The following is a 20,210-nucleotide window of genomic DNA, read 5'->3' on the forward strand; positions in this document are numbered from 1 at the left end:
TGGGTGCAGGTTTATTACGGTGAATGTGATGCTTGTGAAAATTGTAAACATGCACCCTGACCTGATGCGCGAGGTAGAATATGGGCAAACATTCAAAAGATTATATTTACAGTTTTTGTTTTTTAAACATGAGTGTTCTTAGAGATTCGTATGATAATAGCTGAACCACAAAAGCTACACTGCTTGAATTTTTTGGTTGATTTTTTTTGGCTCCTTTCTGGGCTTTGGACTTTGCAGGAGACTTGGTGTCTATGAGGGATCTCTCTGATTTTACTTAAAATATCTTAATTTATGTTCCAAAGATGAATTAAGGTCTTTGGAAATTGGAACGACATGAAGGCGAGTAATTAATAACAGAAATTTTATTTTTGAGCGAACTAATCTTTAATACTAGCTGTAAAGGGGACCTAATTGTATCTCTCAAATGTAGTTTGCTTCGGCCATGTCCTTGAAGAAAACCTATTCCCTGGTGTCAGGACACAAGCAAAAGAACAGAATCTAAAAGTTGATCAAATCAAACCAGCTAGGGAGAGAGAAAAACAGAGTGCATTCCTTGTTGAAGATCAAACAGAGAAAGCAGAGTGTTTTAGCTTGCACTGAATCACATGGCAGGCAGCAGTCCAGAGCTCATAATGAGGCATTCATGAAGACACTGCATACATTATACCAAACCAGCCAACCAGCATCTCAGACTTCAGGCAAAAGATCCAAACATGCTTAATAAACTCTAAATTCAAATGAGAACAATAAAGGCAGTCTTTTAAAGCTCCTTCAAATTCTTTTCCAAAACATTCACTTTCAGGAGCTCCCCAAATAAAGTGCAATCTGTTCCACTGCTGACCTTGAAATGGAACCAAAATACACAGCTAACAGTTTGAAACTCATCTTGAACAGTGTGAGGACAGGACAAGGATGTCAGTGCAGCCGATCATTCAAACACACGATCTCAGACAAAAAGCAGCAATTGACTGAGGTACTGTTGCTGTTCCTTTGAAAAGAGTGCTAACTAAAAGAGTATTTTATTAGCACAGTTGATGGGCGCAGGAAAGAGAAACACAAGACAATGCTGAGGATTAGTATGTGGAATTAGATTTGTTTGTTTTGTCAAAACAAAAAACATTATTTTGTAACTTGACTGTAGTTATGGCCTCGTTTCAGATAGGAGGTTAAATGAAAACTCTGAGTATGTTAACTTTGAAATGAGAGAAACAGTTTCCCTTTTTAAAATGGCATCTTTGTTAAACTCAAGAAAGCAGGGTAAGTCCAGCCTGTTTCTGAAAGAGAGGTAACTTTAACTTTAACCTAACCTGGTCAGGAGCAGGTTTTAGTATCTAATTTAGAGTTTCTGTCGGTCTGCTCCCCTTTTTTAAAGACAAAGTAGTATTTCTCGCCTTAGCCTTACGTTTCCACCTACCAATTTTTGCGCATTTTGGATATTGACATAAAAAAAACCATTGGCGCAAAACTTAGTAGGATAAACTTTTTTTATTCGATAAGAAAAGATGGAAAACGATGGAAACACTTTTACTGAACAAACTCCAGTAAGTGCATTAAAAACTGGTTTGTTATAAGAGATTATTTGATGATGAAAATGTGTGTGAATGGACAAATCAGCAGGCTGAGCCCAGTGTAAAACATTTGAAATAATGTTTTGGTCATTCTAAAACGCCTTAACCATTTTAGTATTATTGTTATTATATTATTAACTACCTCCACCAGTGTCTAGCTGATGCATGTCAAGAGCATCTGTTCTCCGCATCTCATGGCTTCAAACTCAATCACGCGTTTATTGTGTGTCGGCGTTGTCTTCTGAGGTTAAAGTCATTTATTAAATAAGTAAAATTTTCACACAACTTCTTCGATCGCAGCAAATTCTGATTTAACTGTTGATATTTGGTGCCAGACAATCAGGAAGGGGCGATTTTGTTCTTTTTGACTCATCGGATGGAAAGGCTGCTTTATTCGCATGTCTTTTATGCAATATTCCAGTTTTGCACTTAAATTTAATTAGCATTATTGGATGGAAACATAGCTATTGCCTACATTTCAGTCACACAAAGAACAAAGTCACGTACAAGAATGGCTTGTGTTTTTTTAATGAATGATTAGCTTAAAGTCACTGACTAGATTAATGGGATTATTACTCGTTCTAAAATCTCATATCAACTTATAGGCTACCACTTGATTAATATAAAAAGGCAGACGCACAAGTGCACTTTACCCATGCGCGCTTTATTCTCGAAATGTATAGTTTGTCTAAAGTGATTTTTACAAACTATATAGTATACTATGAGCAGGGATACGATTAGTTCTGTAAAATTAGTGCAGGAGTTCCATTGCCATTTTCCTGCACGTGACTTCTGACCAACCGAAAGGTAGTTTAGGAAATACATTCAATAACCACTGGCCAATGAGTGATGTGTACTTTGTCAGATGACTGCATTTTGGTTCTTTTCAACTGGTTCGGACTAAAGCAATCAGTGTGGTGTGAAAACAACCGGCAGAAAAAGACAGCAGAAAATGCTACAATGTATCATATGTTGCCCTTGGTCCGGACCAAATGAACCAAACTAAAGACATGAAAGCACCCTTTTTTGACCTTAAACTGATTAACATGTGTAAAAGTGGGAACCTTAAATAAAATTAATAAAATTTTAAATAAAATTTCCACAGAACAATAGGCTAAGGTTATCTGCATTATTGTTTTGTCAGATTTGTTGTAGAAACTATGCAATAGCCTATTTTAGGTAATTTAACGCAATTACATCTGAAATATCTTCAAAATTAAGACCAATTTCCCACTTTTTCCAAGTGTAAAGTCAATAATTGCCACACATTACATTACTTATTGTATTATACCTAAATATTTATATACTTTAAATGTAATCTTACACTTGACTTAACTTGAGTAGCTGTGTTTTCCAATGCTCTCCAATGTTTTTCAATTGTCTCTGTTTCGCTGATGCAGTGTGGCTCTTTTAAATATATGGTCATATTACTATATAAAATCTATAACTTTGTATGAGCACATCAAGTTCAGCTGGAGAAAGAAATGCTGATCTCTTTTTTTAGATGTTGCCATGGTGACTCGTAATATCTGCACTCCATTGATAATGCCTTTTTATAGTTGCGGTATACACGCTTAACTTCGAGTTAGTCTACTCAAAGTTAATAAACCTAATGCAGATCTGCTATTCTGAAACTAAAAACTCTGAGTTTTTAATCCCTCAGTAAGTCAACTCAGAGTTCAAGTTTAAAATCAGAGTTGGTAAAACCTCCTTACTGAAAATGGCCCCAGATCTGGAACCATTACCACTTCTAAAATATATCAAAATATTAAACTATTAAATTAAGCATATTTTAATATGCAATTTCACCTTCATTACAATAGGGCACAGAGGTGGCATATAAGTATTTACACAGGATTTTTAATGCAATATTCCTATGTATCTTCAATCGATATGAAAAAAGGTACACTTATGATAATACTGTAGCATTGTATAGACTGCGATTTTTGTTCTTTCAAATGCCAATCATTACCACCGTATGGGAGAAATTCATTGCCACTAATACTGCAAGTTTCGTGTTTTTTTTTTTTTTTTGTATCAATTATAATTCAATACAAACTGCTATACTGCATTGAAGCAATAGTCAATGAGAGGTGTGATAATTACAAATATTAAATGACATTTTATTACAAATAATTATACATATTTATATTATTATTTATATATTTAATTGTTTATTTCCTTATTTTTAAAAAGCTATAAGTTCTAAGCCAAGAAATACTATTAAATTAATTAATTAATTAACAAAAAATAAATTTAAAAATATCAAAAACTATAAATAATAAAAAATTATAATAAATGATTAATATATTTAGAATGTTTATTATTCATGTCATTCTTTTTTTTTTCTTTTTGGCTTAGTCCCTTTATTAATCCGGGATTGCCACAGTGGAATGAACTGCCAACTTATCCAGCATACGCAGCGGATGCCCTTCCAGCCGCAACCCAACCCTGGGAAACATCCACACAAGATCATTCACACACACACTCATACACTACGGACAATTTACCTTACCCAATTTACCTGTACTGCATGTCTTTGGACTATGGGGGAAAACAGAATACCTGGAGGAAACCCACGTGAACGCACGGAGAACATGCAAACACCACACAGAAACGCCAACTGACCCAGCTGAGACTTGAACCAGCAATTTTCTTGCTGTGAGGTGACAGCACTTCTTACTCCGCCACTGCGTTGCTTTATGAGCTAATTTTTATTTTTTATTTTTTACTGTATTAAATATAGTAAAGTAATAGCAATAATCAACAATTATATTTGTCACAAAATTTTATCCTTATCTTGAAATGACTTCCAGTTTTTTATGTACCTAAAGGTTCATTAACATTAAAATTAAACTAAACTACTAAAAATTTAAATTTATTAAAATCATTTACTCACCCTTGAGTAACCAAACTAGTTTTAAACAATTCAAGGGAGATTAAATTATCATTATTGTAATAGCGAATAGTGAATTTTCATTTTTAGGCCGACTATCTATTCTTTTAATCTATGCTATTTACATTTTGTAGTTGCTTTGTAAATAAAGGTAGGCCTTCACCTTTAAACAGTGTAGCACAGCAGTTCTTAAGCCTTGCGATACCTGATAACCCTACTCTGCATGTTTTGAATGTCTCTCTAGTTTAAAACACATTATTTATCGAACTAGGTTGTTTGAAGAGCTCCATGGAGAATCTGTGTTCTGATTGACATGTTCTCTAAATAATGTTTTCTGATTTTTACCTCAGGCGGTAAACAGGAAACTGGCTGAGCTTGAAGTGTACTTCGTTTAAAAACGAAGATTTACACTACATTGTTTGCTGCATTTTCAGATTAAACAAACACATTTTTAACCATAATCATGAAAATTTGCATAAAAAAAGACATACTATGCACTTTAGTAACCTTAAAACAACCTTAAAAGCATAAAACTGTAGATGTTTTTTAACATGAGGCATATTTTTACATCAACAAAACAGCTTGTGGTAGTCTACTTGTTTAAAAAAAATCTTGTGATATAACATTGAAAATGCAATAGTGTGTTTGAGTGTGTGTGTGTGTGTTTTGTATTTTCAAGTAAAAATAAAGGCTTAGATTAGGCTTTTCCCCTATTGGCTGAATTTCTCTGATCTCAAGAAAGAGCCCACCTTTGCAGATCTCAAATCACTTTTGCACCAATATCACATTAAAGTCTGGTGCAAAACATACATTTGCAAGCAAAAAACAATGCTTAAGAGTCAAAGCAGCATATTGAGGCCATTGTAGTAACGTAGTTGTGTTTATATATATATATATATATATATATATATATATATATATACATACACACACACACAGACACACACACACACACACACACACATACACACACACACACACACACACACACACTACACTGTAAACAGTTTCTGTTGTTTTCACAGTATTTTACTGTATTTCTTAACAGTTTTTTACTGTATAACCTGTGCACAGTGTGTTACTGTATATTTTTTTACAGTATAATAATGTATTCTCCACTTTTCCATACTGTGTACATGATTAGCAGTATGCTACTGTATATTTTTCAATGAATTTTGGGGAAAAAAAACTGTTAATCTGCATCTAAATACAGTACTGCAAATGACCATGAAAAACTCCACAAACACATATATATTATTATTATTATGTTTATTTATTTTTTTTATTTATTTATTTGTGAAGTAATAAAACTAACCAGTTTCTTCAGACTGTTCAGTGCATTAAACTGTCCCATGGTTTTTCATTTTTGGGTGCACTGCACCTTAATTTTATCAGGTTAACATGGAAATATTAAATAATTTTTAATGAACATAAAATGGAACAACAAAAGTAATTGATTCATGAAACCAAAGACTGTCAAACACCCAAAATGATTTCAAAGTCAGCTGAAATGTCGCAGTGACCAGCTGGCTTTAAACGTATTCATGGGGATTAGGCACCCGTCATCGTCATGGAGGCTGGATATCACCACATTTTCAAAACAACATTTTAAAATACGCATTATCTTTTTAAATAAACCACAGACTTGAGTTTAAATCAACTACGTTCTCGCATGAAAATGGTTAAAACTTAATTTCATAAAAAATTCATTATAGAGCCATCAAAGACAGGGGCAAGTCACACATGTCTAGCCGATTAAAGCATGATCTCGCTGGATACATGAGTGATGGAGCGCCGTCACCCCCTGGAGGTCAGAATCTTCGCAACTGGCAAAGCATGCTAAAAATTACACATTATATTTTTAAATAAACCAAAGATTTGAGTTTGAAAGAACTACATTCTCGCATGAAAAACTGTAAAAACTTCATTTCGTGGCATATTAAATGCAATATTCATAATATTATCTGGCTTTTCTTATCCGGCCTTACTATTTGCTTGTTGGTGTGAAATGAATTCTGGGAGAAAAAAATATTTACTTCAAACAAACTTTATTCTTATTGTTAATTTCAGATATATGTCATATTTTCACTGGAAAAATAAAAAAAAGTTTGTATTGTAATTAATATCAGGTTTGCACTGGTTCGGTTCAGCACTCGAGTGACACTGAATCGGATTGAACCGTTTGCTCTGGAATTATTTTATCACACGTCTTCACAAGCATATTCAGCAATATGCAATTAGTGTATAAATGCGTGTGGCCAAGCAGAATAACGAAATAGTAATGAATCATATTGTTGTGTCTTACACTATTATACAAAAAGGAATCGGTTTGTCAGGGTTCTGCCACTTTGGTCTTGTAAATTCTTGTTTTGGTGGCAGAGCTCTGACACTACTCCACGTCTGGTCCTGTTTCTGTCTCTGTGTGCGCGCGCGCGCCGTCGTGGGTGTACGCAGAGTGTGCGCGCTGCCACTTGATGTGGCCGCGCACGCTCTGCGTTCCTCAGACGCGCGCGCTCTTGTACTAGTGTTTGTGTTTGTTCTGTCAGCAGCGCGCTGCTTTATTCTCGGCGCCTCCGTCTAGTTGGTTTCAGTTTTGGTTGGCGCTGAGATGAAGCATGCGCGTTGCTTATGTGTGAGCGCACGGTAAGGTATTTATCTATCGTGTGCTCGTGTCTTGCGTCTCTTGTCAAAGCACGTGGCTTGGTGTTTACATTGTGGTCACGTGCTTTTGTCGTGTGCTTCAGTGTTGCGTTATGTGAGCGCATGGCTTGTATTGTCTCTCTGTGTCATGCGCTCTCCCGTCTATTGTCTAGTCCCACCCTCCTTGTTAACCCATATTTAGTTAATTGTGTTCACCTGTGTTTCAATTTACTTTTTTGCTTTATAATCCCCCTCATGTTTTCAGTCCTTTGTCAGTTCGTCGTCAATATTACCCTGTCTTGTTGTCTCCAGTCCTGTTTTGTCCTGCCAGCCCTGTCAAGTTTGTTTTTGCCTTTTTATTAATGTTTTCCCCTTCGGGGTAGTTTTGTTTTGCCTTTTATTTTTATTGGTAGTTTATAATAAATATTCCTTCATTTTTCTGCAATTGGGTCTGCACTCCTTTTTTTTCCCTCACCGCCCGTGACAGTACGAACTGACCAAAATGAGGACCCAGCAGAAGGATGACTCCTTCCTCAGCCACATGCCACAGCTTCTCCGTCTGCATGCGCTGCGGCAACATGGCTCTGAGCTAAAGGAGTTTGCGGAGAGGTTCCGTATGGCAGCAGAGGGGCTTGGGTTCAATGACTGGGCTCTTTTGAATCTCCTGAACTTCGCTCTTGATAAACCCCTCTATCCTCTGCAGATACAGAGATTGGTGGGCTACTCGTACAAACAGTTTGTGGACCATATGGTTAATCAAGTTGCCCATGAATGTCGTCAGGAGAGAATCTGCTCTGTTCTTCCACCAACAGACCAACCTGAACCCAGCTCACTGCTGCCTCCCACAGAGAAGAAAAAACTGAGGAGGAGGAACAGGTCTTCCTCTATTGTTACCCCTCTATTGGTGACGGAACCTGCTGCAGCCCACCCAGCTACAACACTGGCTGCAGCATCACCCAGTGAAGCACCCGCAACAGACACTGCATCAGTCCAGCAGGCAGTGGAGTATGCTGCAGTGTCTGAAGAGGTGGCCAGCTTCCCGCCACCCAGACCAAGGAAGCGTCGGAGGAGAAAGGGCTCCTCCACCACAACGGCTCCAGCCCCTGAGCGCCCTCCAGTGTCGGCTCCAGCCCCTGAGCGCCCTCCAGTGTCGGCTCCAGCCCCTGAGCGCCCTCCAGTGTCGGCTCCAGCCCCTGAGCGCCCTCCAGTGTCGGCTCCAGCCCCTGAGCGCCCTCCAGTGTCGGCTCCAGCCCCTGAGCGCCCTCCAGTGTCGGCTCCAGCCCCTGAGCGCCCTCCAGTGTCGGCTCCAGCCCCTGAGCGCCCTCCAGTGTCGGCTCCAGCCCCTGAGCGCCCTCCAGTGTCGGCTCCAGCCCCTGAGCGCCCTCCAGTGTCGGCTCCAGCCCCTGAGCGCCCTCCAGTGTCGGCTCCAGCCCCTGAGCGCCCTCCAGTGTCGGCTCCAGCCCCTGAGCGCCCTCCAGTGTCGGCTCCAGCCCCTGAGCGCCCTCCAGTGTCGGCTCCAGCCCCTGAGCGCCCTCCAGTGTCGGCTCCAGCCCCTGAGCGCCCTCCAATGTCGGCTCCAGCCCCTGAGCGCCCTCCAGTGTCGGCTCCAGCCCCTGAGCGCCCTCCAGTGTCGGCTCCAGCCCCTGAGCGCCCTCCAGTGTCGGCTCCAGCCCCTGAGCGCCCTCCAGTGTCGGCTCCAGCCCCTGAGCGCCACTCAGTGCCGGTCCCAGTCCGGCTCCTTGCCCTGCCGGCATCAACCAGACGTCTAGCCCTGCCGGCACCAGCCCGGCTCCTTGCCCTGCCGGCGCCACCCAGACGTCTTGCCCAGCCGGCCCCAGCCCGGCTCCTTGCCCTGCCGGCGCCACCCAGACGTCTTGCCCTGCCGGCGCCACCCAGACGTCTTGCCCAGCCGGCCACAACCCGGCTCCTTGCCCTGCCGGCATCAGCCCAGCTCCTTGCCCTGCCGGCGCCACCCAGACGCCTTGCCCTGCCGGCGCCACCCAGACGCCTTGCCCTGCCGGCGCCACCCAGACGCCTTGCCCTGCCGGCGCCAACCAGACGTCTAGCCCTGCCGGCATCAGCCCGGCTCCTTGCCCTGCCGGCGCCACCCAGACGTCTTGCCCTGCCGGCGCCACCCAGACGTCTTGCCCAGCCGACCCCAGCCCGGCCCCTTGCCCTGCCGGCACCACCCAGACGTCTTGCCCTGCCGGCCCCAGCCCGGCTCCTTGCCCTGCCGGCACAACCCAGACGTCTTGCCCTGCCGGCCCCAGCCCGGCTCCTTGCCCTGCCGGCGCCAACCAGACGTCTAGCCCTGCCGGCACCAGCCCAGCTCCCTGCCCTGCCGGCTCCCCTCTGGTCTCCAGCCCTGCCGGCTTCAGCCCAGCCGCTTCTAGCACAGCCGGCTCCCCACAGGCCTCCAGCCCAGCCGGCTCCCCACCGACCTCCTGCCTTGTCTCCCCTGATAGACTCTCCCTGGGTCGTCCCTCCTGCTCCTCCCTGGTGTTCCTTTCCTCCACCCTGGACGGACCCACCGGCTCCACCCTGGTTCCCTGCTGGGGCTCCTGACCCGCTGGACCCACCCTGGACAGTTCCTCCGGTCCCACCCTGGACTGATCCTCCCTTGTCTTGCCCTCCCATCCCTCCCTTGTTTGTCGTTTTGGGCCTGGCTTGGCTTCCCTCCCTCCCCCCCTTCATGTCGTCTTGCCTGTTCACCTCCCTGTCTTGTGTCTGTTGATGTTGCCAGTTTTGTTGTCTTGTAGTGTTTCTTATCTGTCTTGTACCTTGTTGGATGTTTCCTTTAGGGACGCCAGGTGGCGTCCCTTTTGGGGGGGGCTAGTGTCAGGGTTCTGCCACTTTGGTCTTGTAAATTCTTGTTTTGGTGGCAGAGCTCTGACACTACTCCACGTCTGGTCCTGTTTCTGTCTCTGTGTGCGCGCGCGCGCCGTCGTGGGTGTACGCAGAGTGTGCGCGCTGCCACTTGATGTGGCCGCGCACGCTCTGCGTCCCTCAGACGCGCGCGCTCTTGTACTAGTGTTTGTGTTTGTTCTGTCAGCAGCGCGCTGCTTTATTCTCGGCGCCTCCGTCTAGTTGGTTTCAGTTTTGGTTGGCGCTGAGATGAAGCATGCGCGTTGCTTATGTGTGAGCGCACGGTAAGGTATTTATCTATCGTGTGCTCGTGTCTTGCGTCTCTTGTCAAAGCACGTGGCTTGGTGTTTACATTGTGGTCACGTGCTTTTGTCGTGTGCTTCAGTGTTGCGTTATGTGAGCGCATGGCTTGTATTGTCTCTCTGTGTCATGCGCTCTCCCGTCTATTGTCTAGTCCCACCCTCCTTGTTAACCCATATTTAGTTAATTGTGTTCACCTGTGTTTCAATTTACTTTTTTGCTTTATAATCCCCCTCATGTTTTCAGTCCTTTGTCAGTTCGTCGTCAATATTACCCTGTCTTGTTGTCTCCAGTCCTGTTTTGTCCTGCCAGCCCTGTCAAGTTTGTTTTTGCCTTTTTATTAATGTTTTCCCCTTCGGGGTAGTTTTGTTTTGCCTTTTATTTTTATTGGTAGTTTATAATAAATATTCCTTCATTTTTCTGCAATTGGGTCTGCACTCCTTTTTTTTCCCTCACCGCCCGTGACACGGTTTTAGGCGGATTAGACTCTTTACTGTTCACCAAGGAGTCGATTCATAGAACCGAGCCGATTTGACTCAACCTTCACCAGGCAACGGTTCTCCTAATTTAAAATCCAACTGTCGTCTTTCATCCAGTGAATTTATCCTCGGTAAAAGTTTAAAAAACAACTTCTGTCCGTTAAAGGGTTGTTTTTTTATATTTCTTTGTAGTGTGTGTAATTTGAAAGAATTAACCATTTAACTTTGGTTGTAGGTTCTTAACAAATGTTTTGAGCTCAGTATTTTAAACAAGAAAAAACAGACGCCAGGCGGTCATTGTAGTGTTTGCGAGGTATTATAGATACAATGCGTTTATCTTGAATGAGTTTTTGACCATAGTAACGTTACCAAAAAAAAAAAAAAAAAAACGCAACTTTTACTTAGTGTTATCTGCATTCTCTATTTCAGCACAACACTGAGATGGAGGCGAAGTCACAATGAAAAGTTAAACCTTTCAAGTTACCGTTAAGGTAAGTTCTGGTCTTCACTTAGTCATTATGACTAAGTTATCATTATAGTTAAACTTGTAAGTGTCATTATGTTTAAAAACTGTAAGTTAGTTGTTTAAACTAAACTCATAATGAAACAAGTCTTAACTGTTTTAAATGGAGCTGATAATAAAATTCAGTTGAATTATTTTTAGCTAATGTTAATATTAACATAATTCATATTAATTGTCCATTTCCCACTGGTAATGTTAATGAGCTTATTGTATTGTGTCATTAATTGTACATTTTATTTTTGGTGTTCGGGTATACCTGAGGTGAGTGTACATTCTGAGTACACAAATATAACCCAAAGTCATTATTTATATCCATCCTATTCTCAGAGAAATTGATGGGGTCAGGGAATGATTTGTGTACAATTTATTTTAACCCTGATGTGGTTGTACCATAGATTTAGATTATTAAATGTTAAGTCTTATTTTATTCTTATTATCTTTTTTTTGCAGCTACAGCAATTGATGTTGAAAAACTGATGCTACCAATCACTCCTCACTTGAATATTCAAGGTAATGTTGATGCCTTCTTCATTTTGATTAGATTCTATGCTGAACACTTGCATTTATCAGTTTCCCATAACACTCTAATTCTTCTAATTCTAATTCTGTGTGAATTGACCTGCTTCATCTTGAGGGTAAATTACTGAATTTAAGATGTTGCAAAACTGGTCACAAGGGTTCTTCTCTTGGCACAGGATGCTTATGAGTTAGGGCTGTGTAAAAAAAAAAAGTGAAAACTTATAATGTGAAATATTTCAGAATCTTTATGAATCAAATATTGATACTTTGTCACCAGTAGTATGCACTGTGCTTTACCAGACAAAATGCTTTCACCATGCAGAAACAAGCACCTGCGTGCCACGATTCCATCACTTGCTACTTCCTTAGTGTAAGTATCTTAATAATGCATCCTTGTTGCTTCTTTAAGCTAGATAAATACTAACTTATTTGTCATTTAAAAATATCTACACAGATCTATTTAAATGGAGTCCTGTGGATAATTTTTGCACCCGTTACCCCCACATGCATAGCACCAGCATTCACCTATCAAATCTTATCTCAGTTGCATCGGGTTTAGTGAGTGTAGATCTTTAGAACAGATGAGCAGTCAAAAAATGCCAATCGCAAATCAGTTCTAGTTCATGTCTAAAGGATGTCATTAATCATGTACAAAGTGTGTTCAGTGTTCACAGCACAATTTATACAACCTAAAGAACCTTTATGAACAAGAATCTGAGCTGTGGGAGAGTGTTTGGGATTGCAGACAGACAGTCCAGAATCCTGGCTTGAAATCAGCACTGTGCACTGTGTTGATTTGCAGAGCTGAATGTCTGAATGTGGTGTTTGTGACAGAGGATGTATAAAGCAGGTGGGCTGTACATCTCCCATGTGAACACACCAGCAACAGGAAGATCTGTCTTTATTCAGCACACCAACACAGGATGAACAAGCTTGTCTGCACAGGAACAAAGATGAATATAAAAAGTCAACATCTGTGGTGTGGGGTTACTTTTGATACAGCAAGGCTGATGTATCACAGAACCAGGTAATTTTTAAGACCTGTCAATAACATACTGCATCTAAAAGAGAGTGGAAAGCACGAGGCATGTCACTTCCTTCAGCATATTCAATGTGCTTTGCACTCATGCTCCTTTGTCGTTGCTGGGAAATCAACTTTTATCTCACAGGATGACAAACTAACAAAACATTGCTTCAGTTCTGATACATTTTCAACTAGGTGTGCATGGAATACACTTGCCTCTATTGGAAATAATGAACTGCAAATGTTTATGGCCACTTATTTTAGACATTTTTAATCTCCAAGTATAACATTTAAAAAATTTAAATTCAGAATCATGAAAAAATACAGTGAAATTACAGCAGCTGTAGTTGCCAGAATTTACTGTTATAATATGGTAAAAACCGTAAAAGATATTACAGTAACCTACCATATTTCATTAATTTATAGCGTTATTACACCCAGTAGAAACATCTAAACATTATAAACATAATGTTAACACTAAACACAACCAAAAGCATGTGGTCAGCAGAAAGTCATATAATGAACCCACAAGAAGAGAACCATACTAATATGTAGCTTAGTGTCATTCACACAAATACTAGATCAACACTGATGAAAAAAAATAAAATAAAATCAACCAGTCAACTAAAAAGCCAAGTGTGATGCAGGGAATTTTACTGTAGAAAAGCCTTTTTTTGTTTATTCACCTTGCATATTAAGTAAACTTACTGTTTACCACATTACAGATTTTTACTGTAGAATTTTTAATTTTACAACATCAGCCATTTTTACAGTTTTCACATAAACCCTTGTTAATATGCTCTTAAAGTGACAGTATGCTATATTCATAATGATCACCACAAACTAAGCTGAGGCATTCATTACACACACACACACACACACACACACACACACACACACACACACACACACACACACACACAGAGAAAGAAAGAAAACATCAGCTTTTCGCAATGTGTGTGTTTGTGTGTGCAGTCCTTCACTGACAGCCGCGTATGGTGATCTTGTCGGAAAATATGGCGAAAAATCCTACATGACAATGTTTGTTGGTCTTTGTGTTTACTTTAATAATGCCACTTATATATGCATTCAGTTATGACTTTAGTTGGATTAACGTGATAAAAAAAAATTCTCAGTTTGGAACTTATGTTGGCCTACAGTTCAAAATTAATGTTTAACTGAATAAACAGTTAGTAAACACAAGTACATCTTATTGAACATCATTTATTTTCATTACCAATTATCATAGTACAACAGTTTCTCAAGGAGTTTGTGATGCAATTGTATAATAAAATAATCCAAACATATAAAAAAATAATAATAATAATTAACAAAGGTGCCTTGTTAGAGTCTTAATTTTTAAGAATTCATAGATCATTATTTTATGACATCATAATATAGTCATTATGGTTTTACCTCAGCAACTGTGTTTTTTCATTTTCTACATACCACTCACAGCAAGTTCAGGTGTGTTATGAAAAGTAATAAGACAAATATCAGGCTTTGGTGAAAGTCTGACTATTTTACCAGCAATGAGGGACGATTTTGATTAAAGGACATGTGCTGCGTAATATTATTCCACCTGATGCAGGCATTTTAGGCAGTAAGTTTTCTTCACTATGAAGCCAGAATGATTGTTCCTAGAAATATTGATCTAGAATAGTAACTTTCTTATAACTTTGATCTTATAACACAATTTATCTGTGTATGTCTGTTTGTGGTGTAAAACTATAGAACAGTCTTGATCAGACTCTCAAACAATGTCAGCATAATAATCAGTTTAAAAAGTTGTATACATATATATATTAAAGGAATACAATGATGAAGGTAATTGAAAAAAGAATAAAATGAGAAAGCTATGATAAAACTTTAATTAATGGCTATTTGCAGTACTATGTTTTTTTTTTTTTTTTCTTTGGGTCTATGTTACAAAATGTAAAGGTAGGGCTGCTCGATTATGGGAAAAATCATAATCCGATTATTTTGGTCAATATTGTAATCATGATTATTCAAAACGATTATCAGTTGAACTCAAAAATATTCGCCCTTCTGTGAATTTATTTTTATATATAAATATTTCACAAATAATGTTTGAGGATTTTTACAGTATTTCCAACAATATTTTTTCTGGAAAAAGGCTTATTTGTTTTATTTCAGCTAGAATAAAATCAGGTTTATTTTTTTTTTTTAAACCTATTTTAATAGCTCAATATTATTACCCCCCTTAAGCAATACATATTTTTGATTGTCTGCAGAAGAAATTACTGTTGTATAATGACTAGCCTATTTACCCTATTTAAGCCTTTGAATGTCACTTGAAGCTGAATACTAGTATCTTAAAAAATATCTAGTCTAATATCATGTACTGTCATCATAGCAAAGATAAAAGAAATCAGTTATTATAAATGAGTTATTAAATCTGTTATGTTTAAACTGTGCTTTAGGCATCTTCACTGTAAGAAAACACTTTAGCTACAAAAGTCCTTCAGTCAAGAGCAGTGAGGGATTTTGTTCTTTTGTTTTTATTCATAATAAAAACACACAGCAGCAGTAATATTTTCGAGCTGTCACTTTAAGAACAGTGCGGCTCTGATATGGTTTCTTTTTCGCATGTCTTTTGGTTCTCAACTCGTCTGTTTATTACACAAATGAGGGTTATTATGAATAATCACTAAACACCACGCTCTGACACAAATGTGCATGTATTTGACCATTAAAGCGCTCACATGAAGATGGCGTTAGATGTGTGTGTGCTCTGCTGTACAAGGCTAAGCACACACACACACACACACACACACACACACACACACACACACACACACACACACACCCTGTCAGAGGCTAAGCACGCTTTTAAAAATATGAATGATGTGAATCCCGTGCTGCAAAAACAAATGTGTACAACTGGAAAGGGGGTGGGATAGGATGCAATAATCGTTTATCTCTATTAATGGTTTTTCATAATCTTTAGAAGCCAAAATCGAAATCGAAACTGCATTTTCGATTATTGCACAGCCCTATGTAAAGGTACAAATGGATTTAAACTAGAGGTGGGCAATATGACCTAAATTTAATATCACAGTATTTTTTTATATTTTGAATGTTGACGGTATAATAAATTTTGGGAGGAGTAGCCTGTCCTGTCCCTTTAGTATGTGAATTAAGTTAATATTTTTTTATATAATAATTATTAAAAACAAATAATAAATTAATTAAATGGTAGGTATCTTTATCAAAATGCGACATGGGAGAGTATTATGCATTCAACAACATTATTTTGCAAAAAACCTAAAGAACACCAAAAAGAATTTAGGAGCACCCACCAAAAATGAATGAGCACCACTGCAAATTGTATTTTGAGGGATTTATTGTTTTACACATCAAACAACATCAATTAGGACTAACAAAAACCAGAAACAACTATCTAACTAATGCTGAGATGACATTGATATGTGTGTGCAATAATTCCAAAATGTATGTCTAATAATTATAGAACATTAATGATGATGAAAATGACAATATTAGTAACAATGAATTACATTTCTCATTATGATAGATCCTATAGAATGTGCATGAATGTGAGTTATCTGCTATAAAAAGTGTGTTACTTTATCAAAAATAAATTTATGGTTTGCATCAAACAAAAATGAAGCATTGCAGAAAGAAATATTTATTTTGAACTATTGTTTTTATAGGCATGCCAATTTAATAAATAATATTTCTGCTACAAAACAAATGAAAGACTATAATAAATCAGTCAATTCAATGCTGAAAGCTGCAAAACAGTCATCAGTAGCTAAATAGCAAAATAATATACATCTCAAGAAAGATTAAGAAAGTAAGAAATTTCTCACTTCTGCTACTCTTTAAAGGTTTTGTTTTCGGTTTGTGTCATTTTAAATGCTCGGTCTCGTTATGAGATGATCTTCATTTTTTTGTGTTTATGGAAAGCAGGCGAGTCAGCCGACCCAATATATGAGCAGATGATGTGTACAGTATTAGATTTTACATTTAGCGAACATTTGCGTTCAGCACGCAGTGAATGCAACGCATTGAGATGTGGGTGCTTTCTCCGAAAACTCGAGTTCTCTGAGACTTGATTGGTCTCAGCTGGTGGATCAGTATTCGTCACATGTCATGATCGCACTCATCTGTGCCTTTATTGATATTATTATAACTAGGTGGGGTTTGCAAACCTGTGTATTTTTCACTCTTCAACCGCTTGCATTCCTGGCGGTCACAAAAGCTTTCTGACATCTGACAGCGGAAAACCCTTAGTGATTGACAGCTAATATGAACCAATATAGTGGCAGGGAAGTGCGATTCAACAAGTTTTTAGAAAAAAATCAAAGCAGGTCACACTACAACCATTAAATGCAGTCGCACAAATGCTCCCAAATATATTATGAGGTCGCTTAGCTTAAATTTTTGGCATATATAATTGATTTATTATGGTATTGATGGTATTAGAAAATCCATGTTGTGGCGCAATGTCACACCGGTAATGACTATAACATTGGTATACCGCCCACCCCTAATTTAAACATATAATATGTCAAAGATGCCAAAAGGATAAAATATGTCTCATGTAAAAAAACAAAAAAAGAGATGTGTAAAAGAAGAAATAGGTTTAAGTAATAGACAAATTAAGTATGTGGTAATGGGGTGGGAAAATAGGAATTCTGATGGTATGAAAACCTTAGATAAAAATATCACCATTTGATGGTATTATGATTAATGCTCTAAAATATGTTCATTTTAAATGTCTGGGTAAAAAAAGACAATATATTTTATTTTAAAGCAGGGCTCGAAATTAACTTTTTTGCTTGGTAGCAACGATGCTCCTAACTTTAAAAATGTAGGCGCATCAGCCAAAATTTAGTCACACTTATATGCACCGTTACTACAAGTTTTATACAAACATAGTTATTGCATTTGAAATCAACAGTAATCAAACTAACAAGCAAAAAAATATATGTGCAAGCATGAGGAAAATGTCTCAACAAAATCTCGTTATCACAAGAAAATAGATTTTTTTAACATAACTGAGTGACCAAAAGGTACACGGAGCGCTCACCGGCCCTGCACACACTGCTTGACTTGAATAAATCTGTTAACGATATAACTGTGCTGTTCTCACGGGTCGTGTCTAATATTGCACTGATGTTTATAATAGTGTACCTTATTATATGTATACGTCATATTAATATACGTTATTAGCAATACTTTTCATGAGTAGCGATATTAGTTTACTCAGTGTAAGCCCGTTTGCGATGGTGTACGTGGTGTTAAATTTTAAATATAGCTGCCACTTGCACAGCGGACAGCATCTGGCGATTAAATGAAGGATTACAGAAGCTCTCGTGTTAGATGTGGCACACAATTACCTGAAAACTTCATCCCACAGATTTTTCATAGCAGACTTGAAGCCAATGGAAGTCTTTTATCCACTCTTCGAAAAGTCTAGATGGTGGATTAACATTCAGCAGCACATGATCACTAGTAAGATGTGTCATTATTTGTAACTTTAGATGCCATGGTTTCTAAAACAAAATCTGTCAATGTAGTCTTCATTCTCATCGTCAGCGCTTTACAGTTTTTCGCGGTAGTAGCTCTCTTTGTCATCCCAAGCCAGAAGGCATTGACTGAGTGATTGACAGCTGATATTTCAGTGCTAGAGCATTGGTGGGCCAATAAGAAGAGCGTGAAGACGGGGCAAGCATTACGGACTTGGCTTTGTTTACTGCAGCAAGTTGACATGACAACTGTTTAAAACCATTCCTAAGCGCTGTGTTTCAAGTGCAGAGATGCATTCTGCGTGAATGTCTCCCAAATTCGCGCATGTGGTGAACATTTTGCAGTAAAAACTGGTCGCACACAACAATTTTTCGCACTCGCACAAATGCTCCCAAATATATTTTGAAGTCGCATAGATAAAATTTCGACAACAAACGTTCTTTTACCTCACACACACACTGCGCAGCTAAGGGCCTAGCCAGAGGCGCTGTAACGTTACAGCAAAGAGAGAAAATGCCATCCTGCTAATTCCACAGAGCTTCTCTATTTCTGTATTTGGGCTTCCAAAGGACACAACAAAAAGACAGAAGTGCTAACAGTTCGATATTAATTATGTTCCAGATAGTTATATAATACATAGCAAGCATGATTTGACAAAACAGCTTCCAGAATCTCTCCCAGTTCACTGCTGGATTCGGCTAAAATCTCCTCAAAGATGGAGCAGCTACAAGCAGATGCAGATACTGTGAACTCTGAGCCATGACCTGTGTTTTTTATTTTTTTAAACTGATTATGACATGTACAGTGTCTAGCCTTAACAGGTTGTTGTAGCAAAGATGTAAACTATGGGAAATGATGTCCGCCACCACTAACGATTTAGCTACAAATTTATATTTATTAGTCAAACTGCTGTAAACACACACAGGTCACCGGCGCATTCAGCCTCTCTCTATGTGTGTGTACGACTTTGCATTGTTTCTCTATAGGCAGCTTTTCCATGCGTTTCACATGTCAGATAATGAACTGGCAAAAGATATGCAAATGATTCATGTTACTTACACAGGCATATTCCAATATGTGTAAAAGACGTCATGTAACACATTGAGATGAAAAAAATACAGGGGAGCTCGACTAACTCATGTTTAGCAGTAAAAAAAATCAATCAAGGCTTACATAGGTTGCATCCCACATCTTATGCTTTATTTTTTATGTCAGCAGCGTCACTACAGAAAATAACTTAATCCGAGCATCAGAGAAAAATAAAAATAAACATCGCTCCCACACACATGCGCTTCTAGTGTTACAGATAGTTAATAGTAAACACGCGCACACATAAACACACGCACACACAAAGTGAGATTTATGGAAAACTAACATGACTTCCTTCAAGTGAAACATGAGCACACATTGCTTTGCATCATATTAACAGAACCAAGCTTTAAAATTACATTCTGGACCATCGCTTTAAGAAACATTTAAATATTTTTTTAATTTTTTATTTTATACATGTTAGGCTAAATTCATTCATACATTTTTTTTTTTTTTGGCTTAGTCCCTTTATTAATCTGGAGTTGCCACAGCAGAATTAACCGCCAACTTATCCAGCATACTGTATGTTTTTACGCAGTGGATGCCCTTCCAGCTGCAGCCCATCACTGGGAAACATCCAACACACTCATTCACACTCATACACTACGGAAAATTTAGCCTACCCAATTCACATGTACCGATTTTGGACAGTGGGGGAAACCTGAGTACCTGGAGGAAACCCACGCGAAAGCAAGGAGAACATGCAAGCTCTGCGCCACTGCATCACCTCATGTTAGGCTAAATAATTAAAATAAATAATTGATTCTTCTATGTTCATTAATTCAAAAAC

General features: G+C 38.9%; 2 protein-coding genes across 3 annotated transcripts in view; one reads left to right on the plus strand and one right to left on the minus strand.

The window, feature by feature from the left end:
• Window positions 1–20,210, minus strand: part of prkd3 (protein kinase D3) — a 185,835-nt gene that overhangs the window by 60,709 nt on the left and 104,916 nt on the right. The window lies entirely within an intron of this gene.
• On the plus strand, window positions 5,767–10,695 carry LOC147833166 (uncharacterized). The gene is made up of 2 exons (XM_088651269.1): window positions 5,767–8,431; window positions 8,703–10,695. Exons 1-2 carry the CDS (start codon window positions 7,607–7,609, stop codon window positions 8,871–8,873), a joined length of 996 nt encoding a protein of 331 aa, XP_088507395.1. The 5' UTR covers window positions 5,767–7,606; the 3' UTR covers window positions 8,874–10,695.

This window comes from Danio rerio, chromosome 17 (genome assembly GCF_052040795.2).
Source record: "Danio rerio strain M-AB ecotype USA chromosome 17, GRCz13ab, whole genome shotgun sequence".
NCBI classification, from domain to species: Eukaryota; Metazoa; Chordata; class Actinopteri; order Cypriniformes; family Danionidae; genus Danio; species Danio rerio.

Excerpts from the sequence above, each read along its gene's own strand:
- LOC147833166 (XM_088651269.1), top strand. The coding sequence starts at position 7,607 with ATGAGGACCCAGCAGAAGGATGACTCCTTCCTCAGCCACATGCCACAG. Across the intron at positions 8,432-8,702 it reads CAGCCCCTGAGCGCCCTCCA|TGTCGGCTCCAGCCCCTGAG; the intron begins GTGTCGGCTCCA and ends AGCGCCCTCCAG.